The 13,787-nt window shown below is 34.4% G+C and overlaps 2 protein-coding genes across 2 annotated transcripts in view; one reads left to right on the top strand and one right to left on the bottom strand.

Moving 5' to 3' along the window:
* The window catches only part of LOC138330404 (hexokinase type 2-like), a 47,401-nt gene extending 41,866 nt beyond the window's left edge, over positions 1-5,535 (bottom strand). The window contains exon 1 of the mRNA XM_069278020.1: positions 5,514-5,535. The gene's annotated coding sequence lies outside the window, so the exon portion shown is untranslated. The remainder of the gene's footprint in view (positions 1-5,513) is intronic.
* LOC138329339 (RING finger protein 17-like) overlaps positions 3,508-13,787 on the top strand; it is a 78,570-nt gene continuing 68,290 nt past the window's right edge. The window contains 7 exon segments of the mRNA XM_069276298.1: positions 3,508-3,583; positions 6,869-7,005; positions 7,806-7,900; positions 9,835-9,911; positions 10,167-10,255; positions 11,671-11,732; positions 13,398-13,539. Of these exon segments, the coding sequence (XP_069132399.1) occupies positions 3,508-3,583; positions 6,869-7,005; positions 7,806-7,900; positions 9,835-9,911; positions 10,167-10,255; positions 11,671-11,732; positions 13,398-13,539 (678 nt within the window).

The raw sequence follows: 13,787 nt of genomic DNA, 5'->3' as shown, positions 1-13,787 counted from the left end.
AATAAGTCCATTTTTGTTTTACCCTGTGTACGACATATATATATGTGTTTGTAATATATATTCCTAGATATGATCAGGTATATTTTACTTCCATTTGCTTTTACATCTTCATTTTAAAAATGGAGGTGACAATAAAATACCTAGAACATAGATGTACGGGTTTCCATAATTCAAAGCACAATCCAATTAACAGATGTCCTAACCTGATTGACAGTTAGACAATAGCAAATACCCCGATATAGTCCACTTAATAGCAAATTGCCAGCGAGCAGGTAATTACAGGTGAGTTCGATGAATGGCGTTGTGTACAGGTAAACAACATCCTGGTCAAGGTATTACATAACTATCAAACCAAAGGCATGGCTAATTATATATCTATAATATCGGTGTATCTACTCGTATATCGATTAAAAATTGAAAGCGACCACACGGTCTGAAAAATAGTTCGTTTTGCTTAATATCTCAATTATTTGATCTTTTATAATATCAAAAGTAAATTCTTTCTACCACATGTTGAAACGTTTTACGGTATTGTAATAAATGTATCTCGATTTATTCGGTTAGCAACACACAACACAATGTTTGTAATGATCAAATGACAATCATCGATGTGTACGTATGTCAAGCATCATATCATTGATGCTTTAATCAAGGATTTCTTAAATTGTTACGTAAAATTTCATTTTACAGTCACAAACTTTGCAATTAACATTGTATCAAAGATACAGCATACAGGAAAATATTATCTAATTTAAGCTTATTCGTTGCTGAACTCCTCGACAAAAAATCTGAAACTTTTATTTCTGTGTGGATTTTCTTTCATAATTACACGAAGATACCTGCTATTAGAGCATAAATTAGTGTATTTGAAACATCGAATTTCACTCTTTTAGTTATTTATATTCGAGCCAAAGTTATTGTACGATTAACTTCACTCAAAAGTAATCATAAAAAATCTTTGATCGGCTTTTCCTGTGACCGTCGATGTAAGTGATAGCACATCAGTTATAGTACAGCTATAAGCCACGGACTATTGTGACGTCACACGGTTTAGAGCTAGAAAATTTGACCTCGATATCGGCGGTTTACAGGTTATTCCGGTCGCGCGCGGCACGGAGAGATTTCTACATGGTCTAATAAAGCCATTTCCAGCATAAACTGAAATTATCATTTTTGACTGCACAAATCCTTTAAAGGCCCATTACCTTTTCGGAGCAAAATACAAAGGTTTCTTAAAAACATTAATAACATCAGAAAATGCATACCGATGACCTAAAATAAGGTTATGACACAAAACATATGCAAGATTTCCTGTGTAATATATGAAAACAGTGAAAAGTCAATTCGCTGTTTTACCGTCTGGCGCAGTGATAGTCAACTACCGCGCGGTATTTAGGACGACGTCGGGAAACATAATAACGACCCGCGTTATGAAAATAAACATTTTATTTATTTTAATCAAATCGTTCAGAAGGTGATGGTAAATGTAGTATTAACGGTAAGTTAATAATTCTTAAGACTCTAAAAAATTGTCGATCTTGTTTTACATTCCCATTTTAAAAATTAAAAGCCGTTTCGGAAAGGTAGTGGGCCTTTAACAGTTAACACATTGATTAAATTAAAAAATCATTATATCTTTTTTGTTCTTGGAGAAGTTTGCGATGTTGTTTTGAACTATATCATCTAAACAACTTTTTGATGATATCACATTTTTTTCGCTCTTCATCAATATAAAGCAGACATCTGACAATGCGATGCTGTATAGTTTTCTAATTAGAAAGTCCTTCGAGAATGTTTCTCTCCGTTTGTTGGTGCTCAGGTAATTTTCAATAGGACTGAAGCTGTAATTGGTAGGGCAGTAAAGTTATATTATGTAGCTGTAATGTATGATCTATACGAACCCTAACAGTACAGGTAATTATCCACCTGTACCAGGTATTGATTACCTGGAGTCTTACTGTCTGGAGCTGAACTGTAGGTGTAACCAACTGATGTCATCACGTAGGACATTAAAATAAGTCCAAGGCTGTATTTATGACATTGACCTACATCTACTTAACTGTGTGAAGAGAGAAAGAGTATTGGATATTGTAAATAATAATATATTTTTTGTGAAAAAAACCGCCTACGAAAATCAAATTCCTTTGAATATTATCCACGAATTGGCTTTAATACACATTCGATATTGTTTTACTAGATTGTAAATATTGTTATTTTTATTCTGGCTGTATGATGTACTGGACTATATGCATGCAAACAGGTTGATGTCATATAAACATACATATTTTAGCGGTAGTTTTGGCGCTTTTTATTCATGTACAGCGCTAATGTTTGTAAAAGGCCATTTACTGTATTGAACTACCTAATGTGGCTGATTTATACCTGCGCTTATTATGCGATAAAACCTGACTGCGCTAAAATAAACGGGTACGTTTACAGTATGTATATAAATAATAACTGGAGATTTTAATTTATCAGATGTTGACCACTTTATCCTAGCTGTCAAAAAACTACCATGTTTTGGATGTGCTTCATGCTATTCGGTGTAATTTTGAAGATATGATGAAGTTAGTGTTGGTCTTTAAAACCGTAGAATATTGCATGTAGGAACTGTTCTCAGGACATGGTACAAGTGCATTTACCTTCTTTATACCAAGAACTGATAAAACGCGTCTAATTTTTGTAGTAAGGTACTACAGATTCCTTATAATTTTCGTTTGTTAGCTATTTTGGTGAAGTAATTTCTTATTTTGCTACTGACCATTTGAATCAGTATTCCATCAAAAGAGTAAGCTTACTATATGTGAACTTTTATTATCTCAGAAATTAATGTTTTCTGTTGTTCTAGACTATAGTGTTTATAAAAAGATTCAAGGTATGTCATTAAAAAAAATATCTGCTTGAAATTTATTTGATATCAGTAAACATGTCATGTACATTTCAAACCATCGCGTTTGTCAAGTTTTTAACCGGAAGAATTATTATGATTTGCTGTGGTAGTAAAATGCACTAATCTAACCTCCTTATTTGGTACACGTAGCCACACCATGACCAGTGCATGTATAAAATGCTGCTTTGTATTTTGAACGAATTTGTTTTGTAAAACCTCCAAGAATCTCAACTGTTTGAAATAAAATATTATTTTTGACAATCGCTGTGTTATTTTTGAGTGTCATTTTTTGAAGTGCTTATTTCCTTTGTCCGTGATCGAGTTATGCACCATATGTAGAGTATGAATTCTATCGACTTTTGATCTATAGCTGAGAACTAGAACATCTAAAATGGTCTATTGGAACCTGTGGTAGGTCTAAATATATATATGTCTGCTAACACTTTTTTTTCATCTGTGACCGAAATTATGTGTGATTCTTTGGCAGTATGCAACAACGTGAACTGGACAAAGGTTTTGTCAAACTTCAAAAACGGTCACAAGTGAAAACCCGAAAATATTTGAAAGCCAAACTTGTCCGTTTTGGTTTGGTTTAGTTTATTCTACGTCCTATTTAAATGCCAAGGTCATGTAAGGACAGGTTTGATAGTGGAGGAAAACCGGAGTACCCGGGAAAAAACCCACCGGCCAGCGGTCAGTACCTGGCAACTGCCCCACATGGGGTTTGAACTCGCGACTCATTGGTGGATGGCTTATTTTTTTCATTCTGTTTACATGTAGTTATGATAATTGAAACTTATCTAAAAGATGTAAAAATCATCTTCAATAAAACGAATGGCTCTTTCCTGTATCTTTTCCATCTTTTCTAGTTGAAATTAAGCTACAAAAATACCCGTGCCAGGACAGTAATTAAAAATCAAAATTTTTGCCTTGTTTATTTAGTTACTGCCAAACACAGTTTTCAGAACCCAAAGTAACTTGGAACCCCCCCCCCCCCCCCCCAAATTTTTTACATAAATTACACATCTATTACGGTGGCGGAGTTGTGTCATTTCGCCAGTAGATTAGTCCTTGGGTTAACTTCTCTGCTGGAAACTTAAGTAAACAAAAAAAAAATCAAAAAAAAAATCCTATGACTGAAAGAAAAGGCGAAAATTAACAAGTATTAAATCTGCTAATAATAATTAGCATTGTAATAATTAGTTAACCATAATTACTCGTCTTTTTGCCCGCCTTTAACCGCTTTAAAGTTCAGGCGAAAAGACAAAATTTAGGTTTGTTAATTTTCGTCTTTTCGAGGCTAGAAAAACAAAAAGGCTATATTTTCAAAGGCGAAAAGACGAAAAATCTTAGTCGATTTCGTTTTTTCGTCTTTTATTTTTCGTCTTTTCGCCTCGAAAACACGAGTTCCTTTTCGAGACGAAAATACGCATATAAGTCAGCCACCGTAGTGATTGATTAAAGTGAATAGATGATCATGGTGTTCAACACTGATCATGTTAGATGTCAACTTCGCTAGCCAAGGGTATATGTATACATGTACCCTTAGCTTACACGAAAAAAAAACATCAGCATCAGCTTCACGGATCAGCACGTTACGGGTCCGCGGTAGTTAAGCCTATTTTACTGTTTTAAAACAAGTGATAAGCATAAACGCTAGTAAATGAGGCTTTTGACCATGTTGTGCAACGTTAGAAATAAAAATGTTTAATTTCTAAGAGTAAGAAAACGTAGTCCATTAGATCTACTAACTCTTTACAAACTGTCTCTAACGATCAGCAATCTATATAGCAGACGAATTATTTCATAGGTGCAAAGGAAATAATGAACCCTCCCCTCGCGCCAAATGAAATCTCGCGCGATCACGTCAGTCCACATGTAAGAAGAAAGGAAGAAAAACACGGACCTAAACATTCATTGAAATGCAGAAGTGTCCGACTTGCCCGAAGTGTCACTCATTTTATTTTCCACCAAAGGTGATACACGAAGCTTTATGTAGTTGATTTGAAACTGCAAACAATTTTGCAGACGTGTTGTCGCTTTGTATTTGCAGCTGCGATATTGCAGATTTATAAACACATGATCAGTGATCATCATGGCCAGCATCACTGTCAAATATTTGAAATAGCCAAAATATAGAGTATCGCCACTATCCCATGATACAGACAAAACTCCAACTCCAATTAATTTGTTGCAAAAAGTACAAAGAATGTTATTTTTTCATATTATTTATTTTGATATGTAGTGCAACAAAAATACATTCAAAATACTGCAGTACTGTACACTAAAGTCTGTCATTATTGTGGTTGTTTTGTAATTTTTGCTTCCAGTTATGCTTATTTTTCACTAACTTAATAAAATAGAAAATAAACCTTGTAAACATCAACATTTTTAATACCACATTTTCCATCAAAGACATTAAAAAACCATAATTGATGTTGTATGCAGAATGATTCTTGGAAGAACATAAGGGAGATTACTCCAACAATGTTAGAGGTATAGCACGACGAGACACTTTTGATCATTACGTCGTGTCTAACCTCTAACAATCGAGGCAGGATTCACACGGCGCAGAAATGGGCTCGATATAAATTCAAAATTTCAAGTTGTGTTTTACACTAACCTTTTATATCCTGAAAGAATTATCCCAAAACAGTTAAATATCACCAATATAGCGAGAAACTACATAGAAGTGCACTTGTATAGATACCGAATTAAGCACATTACTAAAACCCCAACCAAACTATTTGTATAGTCTACTCCGGTCGCCATTTTTGTACTTTCGGTTTTGTTACAAATTGAACGAAAATGTGTGGACGGTGAAAGTAAAAAAAGAATCATTATCTACTATGAAATATATTGGCAGTAATTTCGACTAAAATCAATCGAATTCAATTAAAAAATTATGACAGAATCAATCAGAACAAAAAAAATATATTTTGTTTCCCGTGCATAACAAACAATCTTGTTACTCACAAAATAATATATATCTTTTCCCCATTGAATACACCGTACAAAAATTTGAATAAAACACGGAAAGAAGACGAAAAATGTGGAATAGGAATTAACCTACATTTGTAGATTATACAGCGATGCTATGGGTCAGCTCTTAAATGTGTGATTATTCCGCGGATTAATGTTATGTCATACATATTCTTATACCAGGATGTGTTCATGGATAACTACTGATTCACGCTATACATGTTTTTTTTGACATTCTGGTAAGTTTTTCACTTGGTAATTAAGCGTCAAAGTTCCGCTCTAATTCGAGGGCGGAACTTGCGAAGACTCGTATAGGGTTCGGGCATTAGATCTCGATATTGCACATCAGAAGTTTCTCAATATCGAGATCTAATATTATTGGATTAAAGGGAGATAACTTGCATTGACTTAATTTCTGTTAGGACAGGCTTTTAAAACTGGTTTTATTTATTGCATTTTTTCAACTATCTGCTAGATTTACCTGAAGGTAGTAAATTTGGGTTGTTGAAATCTGCAGAAATTTCGTAATCTGTCAAAATGGCCCCATACAAAACTAGATCAGTCCATGAGTTTATGAGACCAGTGTATTTTACAGTAAAACAAATCATACTCAATTTACACACTATCAGAAAAAAAATCATATTCAATCTGGTCATACTTTCAACAGAACATGTTTAATTTTGAGATCTTTTCAGGATTAATAAATTAAATTTCAAAAATTACTATAAAAAAAAACCAAGCTAATAATTCACTGACAGTCCACCCAATTATTATTATATTTATTTTCTATAAATTTTCTATTTGCCTTGATTTACTTATTGTTTTCCTAACAGTATATTGCCGTATTATGCTACATTATATCCTAAGGCTGACAGTACATGTTACAGGTATTGTCATACATGTGAACATTTTAACGTTTGTCGTTATCCTAACAGTACATGTCACAGGTATTGTCATACATGTGAACATTTTAAACGTTTGTCGTTATCCTAACAGTACATGTTACAGATGGTCGATCCTACCACAAACATCCCCTCCTGCTGGATTGTGGGCACACTTTCTGTGAGGGCTGTCTTCATGCTTTGGCTAAGGAAGGCAAGACTACAGTTAAATGTCCAATAGAAATATGCCAGGTAAGAGACTGAGATTTCATATTTTGATTCTTTCAAGTTCTGCCATAATGGAAACATATACTGATGGTGTCATGTATGTATGCAGTAGTGTTGAGTATGATGTAGTAGAGGTCTTAATCTAGTTTTGGCTGATCAGCTATGCCTTTACATGGCATGGGGAATCTATGTCACAGACATGGATGCAGTTGCAATTTAAATGGATATCATAAAATGAAAATTTAAGTATGTACACAGGTAATACTAAACAGAACAATGTTTAATTATGATGAGTGACATAAATAAAGCAAAATGCAGGAATTTAGATTGTTTACAAAATCACTTGTGATTGTGTTAACAATACCAGGTACTGTTTAGAGATTGTGTTGGAGAGTTTGAAGAAAGGGAGAGATTTATAAAAAACTAATACTTGCTATAGTCACCTGAAAATTATTATTCATATTAATGAGGTTGTAGTTTACTAGTTATTGGTCATAAGCATACTTTCTGCTATTAAATTTGCAACTGCATCCATGTCTGTGACAATATTTCCCAAAATTGTTTTAGGGACCACAGTTTATGACCCATTTAGCCATTATATATAGATGCAACATATTCTCCATTTTTGGGTCAGTTTTCTTCATGGAAATCTGGCTTGTGACCAGTGAAACTTGGCACATCCATAAACAACCAGAACTGTTTATAAAATGAAAACAAAATAAAGCCAAACTACACCTTTCTTGAATTTGTGCTTTAAGGGTATTTTAATCGTGATAGAATTGATAATTTTGTAATTGTTACCTGTATCATTTCTGTTGATTTAGGCACCGACCCCTATACAGGGTGATGTGAAGGAGCTCTGGCCTGACCTGTACACAGTAGGACTTGTATTGTACAACCAGCGCACACTTTTGGACAGGTAAATTGAACACTGACATAAAGAGTGAACCAGCATACCGTATTTCACCGCAAATAAGACCCCCCTCCCAGAGAAGAAATAAAGGTCAAAAGTGGTGGGGGGGTCTTATTTGCGGACAACCCCCCTGATAACATCGATCCATGAGGTCGCCATCTTGGATTTTTTAATGTCCTGTCATTGTTGTAACAGTTGTATGACAGATAGGTAATAGCAAGATGTTCAACTATTTATAATAATAATGAAGACGTATGAGTAAATTAAATCAAATGTTATGACAAATTAAAATATAAACAGTACTAGGGCAGTTGTAACGTAAGTCTGAAAGGGAAACACATTTTTGCAAGAGTCACGCGGACATTCACCAATGAATCAAAACGAAGAAACAGCATCATAAGCAATGTCATTTTATTCCAGAAGTTTTAATAATCATATAGTTATTTCAAAATATTCAAATTCGGTTATTGTTTACGATTACAACTACATCTCCGTCTTAGTAAACACGTGAATCAATCGCCGTGAATCGGAAGGACGATCGCCGTTCAGACTCAGGCCTATTTAAAATTCACTGCAAACATTTACATATCAAATTCGTTCATAAACAGAAGAATTTACGTACATTTGTCTCAGCCAAATGAGCAAACGATCGTGATTTAACTTCAACGTGCCAACATGCACTGATGCAATTGTTTGTACACACATGTGTAGGAAAATGGCGCCGGTTGAAGCCATACTTTCACACCGAGTCGTGTTTGGGAATTTGATCGGTATGCTATTGATACGACGATAGTTTGATAATATTTCAGATATTAATACAAGTATTAAACTGCATTAAAACATCGTAGCAAGTATTTTTGTATCCAGAGTAAAACACGAAACTTTTGCGGCTAATCATATTATACTGACTGCGTAAACAAAACATGGCGGCCGAAAAGTAAAGCATGGTTTCTCCAACTGATCGTGAACTACAGGTACGTTACGTTCACAAATAAACATATTTGAAACTACATGCCTTAAGTAGATGTTTTAGGTAATGATTGTATTGAGTTAGAACCCATGACTGCAGAAACGATCTGCATCAATGACGAATATCTTTGCCGATTCATGTAAAAAAATGACAAGCCGTACGAACACTAAAACGTGTTGACCATGCCGATATAAAGCGTTCATGGAAACATATATCGGCGTATTTTGTTGAAAATAAACTCCAATTAAATATGAGCACCGTCCACAATTCGTAGTTTTTTATAATTAAATTAAATCACCCGTGAATTAACTTGTATTAAATAACAAAAATAACAAGGACACAAACAATTGTTTACTACGTGATTTTTCTATGCCGATAAAACAAACAAAAAGAAGTTCCGATACAAAGTAATTTTGGTGTTTATTTTAATTACTCCGTTGCTCAAATCCGTCATCCAGTAAACTGCAAAATAGGTGGGGGGTCTTATTTGCAGACATCCCCCCTAAGTCTGAAAATGTGTCAAAATAGGTGGGGGGTCTTATAATTGCGGGAGAGGTCTTATTTGCGGTCAAATAACGGTAAGCTTGTCCATTCTACAAATTTTACGAGATGGGAAAGGGGTTGTTGTACAAACAATCAGCCTGGGCCTAGTTTTAGTGGCATTTCTCAGAAATAAGACTGATTATTTTTATGTCTTGGAAGTTGAAGGGGCTGATCTCTGATTGGAGCTTTTACTCTGTAATAGTTAGTCAATAGAAAATATAATAAACTGTCTGATATGGCTTAGACTGAAGATTAAAGTTTGTTCTATAGGATAAGCAGATTTAAGTTAACACAAAATGAAATCATTGTCTAGGTCATCCTTAAAATTTAATGAAATTAGAAGAAGTCAAAAAACAAAATAAGAAGTTATCTAACTCTTTGAATAAATTTGGGAGATGTCAAAGTTCAATACATTGCTGTGTTACAGAGAGCTCAGCAAAATAACACAATCACAGATGGTACAAAATTTGAAAAGAAGAGTCACAGACAAACTGGTGGATCCAGGTAAATCTATACTCCTGTACTTAAAGATGTATCTTTCAAGTTTAGATAACAAATTTATAGCATGGTAATTATCACTGATCACACGGGTAAGACTATCAAATTGATAAAGTCAATTTTTGAGTTGTATGATAAACATACATGTAAGTATATTGAGACACATATTGTTGTTTTAATTTCAGTCCTAAACATTTGGAATTTAAACATGGTGTATCTGCGGTGCAATGAAAAATAAGATAGGTATTCTTCCTTTTTCAGATAAATGTTGTAAAGAGTGTTTGAGGAAGGTAGCTACATGTCGCTGTGAAAAATGTGCCTTCATCATGTGTATGCAGTGCTTTGATAAGGTATAAAAGTTAACTTGGTACTTGAGGTACATAATGTCTTTTGTAATATGACTGTGTTTTGCCGTTTTCTGATTGGTCTAGACTGCTTAGGACAGAGGTTGACATTGCAAATCAGGTAACCTGGCTATGAATAGACACAGGGAATATCCTGTCTCTTTCACATTTTTGACCAATAAAAATAGATCATTGCCGAATCATCGGTCAATAGATATATGTATAACAGAAGTACTACAAATACCTACTGAGGAATATGTGTATGAATACTTTCTTGATTTTGTTTTGTTTAAGTTTAAAATCTTTCGGGTGTCCTTTCTTCAAAATCGTTTCAAATACTGAAATAGCAAAGCCTATATTGTTTATATAACAAAACAGTTATTGACTTTTTGTATTTAGATACAAGGAATTATGATATCTTTTTTGAATAGTGATATTTCCCTCGGCCTTCGGCCTCGAATCACGTTTCTCAGGTTCAACAATTACTCGTATTCACCTACAAAATGTCAATATTCATTTCACCATAATCATGTGCATATTGCATTTTGGGACCAATCGGTGAACAAGATGGCAGACAGTCCGCCACATGGGATTTTGATAGTTGAAGCTTTTTACCGCTATTTCTAGGAAAGTACTGTGCAATCTGTCTCAAATTGTATATGTAGGTTCCCCAAGGGCCCTGCATTTTGGGACTGACTGGTCAACAAGATGGCCAACAGGCCACCATCTTGGATTTTGATAATTAAGTTTGCTTCCACTATTTCTCAAAAAGTGCTGAATGGATCTGTCTCACATTTCATGTGCAGGTTCCCCTAAGGGTGTAGTTGTGCATATTGCATTTTGGGACCAATAGGTCAACAAGATGGCCGACAGGTAGCCATCTTGGATTTCAAAAATTGTAGTAATATGTAGTAAAAGTTTGAAAAGTCCCTCTTTCCATAGTCAGGCGTAGATCATTCTTTGATGGGCGCCAAGATCCTCCTGGGATCTCTTGTTGTATATTATTAACTCATCAAAAAGTGAAAGGGCATTGAACCCCTTAAAAACTGAAATCTGATGAATAATTACATCAAACATTGCTTAAAAAAGATATCTATCTGACATATTACTGATGCTGATGTCGGATGTTTTAATCTGTATTTGTATGTGACATACTTTATCATATCCATTGAAGTAAGACGATCAAGTGCAGTGGACCATCGAAAGTCCAAACACTTGTGTCCCCAGGTGAAATCCTCCAGATTGCAAATTTTATGTACTACCGAATACCAGTTACTTGATCAATTATAATATCTCTTCTTTATGTTTCCATCCAAAGTTGCAAGTTTTGCGGACTATCAGCGTCCAAATCATCACCAGTCCACTATTTGAATTTTAAGCCATTTAGAGGTTACTATAATATTTCTTTGTGTCTTATGTAGATACATTCCATGTCCAACATGCTAAAGCAGCATCAGCCCATCCCTCTATCTAAGGACAGCAGGTAGGTCCCATCACTCACCACTGTTCATGTAACATTATATACGTTCATGATACATTTAAAAGGCATTATTGAAGCTTATGAAATACACTGAATGATTCACTTATAGAATTTGGTTTTGTTTTCCCTTTCTTTGGTATCAACTTTTCAGGTCTAAATAGCTCTTTCTGTAGCTACTTATGGTAATTGTTAGTATGTATTTAAAGTTGATTAGTATGTCTTTAAAGTTGATAATAACCATATTCAGTTTGTACAATATGTAAAGGTCTGAAGGTGATTGAAGTCAAGTTCAAGGCTGAACAGGGCTAAATTGTTTTTTTTTTTTTTTTTTAAAAAGGAGATTGGGGGAGGGGGTAACAATTCTTTAAGTACTCAGATGTTTTAGATTAATTTTGATAGAAATTGTCTAATCTTCTGATACTATAATAGATGTCTTCAAAAGTATACCTATGATAATCTAGCTCTGGATGTTTGATAATTTTCTGAACGATTCCATCATTTTGTGGTAAAGTAGATGATTGTCTTTAGGACTCTGGTCCTATATAGTCTACAGACATGTTAACCTTTGGTGAGCAAAAAGAGGTAGATTTTTGACTCAAAAGCGGTAGCATTGCACGCGGTATTTTTCACGATGCGTCAGAGATATATAAATATCAATAATATGCAAAATAATTACAAAAACATATTTTGTTTAACAAATTATAAATATTACAAATAATGATTTAACTTTAATTAATCACACCATAGGCCTTGCATTGGTGGCTCATTTTGTATTTTTAAAATGTTAATTAAGGCTTATATTAAATTTAGAATATGAAAAATGCCAATAAATACATTGTATACTTTTATTTCAATGCATTTATCACCTTTTTTAATTATACATTTTGTCTATTTGTTTTGGGTTTTTTTTCACTTTTTTTTTTTTTTTTGTAATACATACTGGACTCATTTTCTTTTGATTTATGCAAGAAAAAATACAAATATTTGTTTCTAAAATTTACACCATTATTCTAGAGAAATAATCACCCTGAAAAAATTTTTTTTTTTTTAGTGATATCCTGAAAAAATATACCAAAATCCGGCTCCTTTATTAGAATCACCCCATTCCAAAATGGCGGCCATTACGATTGCAAAGTTTATGATTTTCAGCAGACACTGTATGCCTATTTTACATTAAAAAACGTGAGTAAATCATTTCAATTATAAGTAGTGTTTGTTTTTGAAATGATGCTTACTAGTTTTAAGCACAAAATTTATTGAAAGGCCAGGTGATTGTTTCCTTACGGTAGGCCTACGTAATACACATCGTGACGTTACACTCAGACACGTGAAATAGGTTAAGCAAGTGACACCACCAAGCCAAGGTGGAACTAGCCCCAGGCTGCTAATTAGCACCAGTGGGTGTTGGTCAGGGAGTATTCACACCTCCTTTGTTTACTTAATTATGAAGCTAGTCCCCCTACTCACTCTGGTATGCATTTTGAAGCCACCATGGCAGCCCCAACCGACTATATAACGTTAGCTATGAAAAATACAGAAATCAGAAGGAAAATAGTTCTGGATGTTTTGATAATTTCTGAACAAATCCATCATTTTGCGGTAAAGTAGATGATTGTCTTTGGGACTCTGTATCTATTCTATGATGATCTTGTCTACCTTGTATTACAGCAGTGTAGAGGGAGTGATGTGTAAACACCACCCGGACCGGCCTATAGAGTATTTCTGTGAGGATGATAGTATCCCCATCTGTTCTCGCTGCGTCATTATGGGCGACCACAAGAAACATAATATCACATCCATGGAGGAAAAGGTGGGCAAATCTGATTTCTTTGGATCCTTTTTTAGGTCAGGTCATCTGACCGAAGGTCATCTGACCGAAGGTCAGGATGACCTATTGTCATCGTGTTTTGTCCGTCGTCGTGCGTAAGACTATTTATACAAAAGCCTACTCCTTCTTCATCCTTGGATGGATTTCATCCATATTTGGTTTGAAACATCATTGGGGAAGGACAATCATATTTTATATAAATGAGCCTGGTCCGACCCCTAGGGGCTGAG

This window comes from Argopecten irradians, chromosome 1 (genome assembly GCF_041381155.1).
Source record: "Argopecten irradians isolate NY chromosome 1, Ai_NY, whole genome shotgun sequence".
In the NCBI taxonomy this organism is placed as follows: domain Eukaryota; kingdom Metazoa; phylum Mollusca; class Bivalvia; order Pectinida; family Pectinidae; genus Argopecten; species Argopecten irradians.
This window is presented reverse-complemented; position numbering and strand designations above follow the sequence as displayed.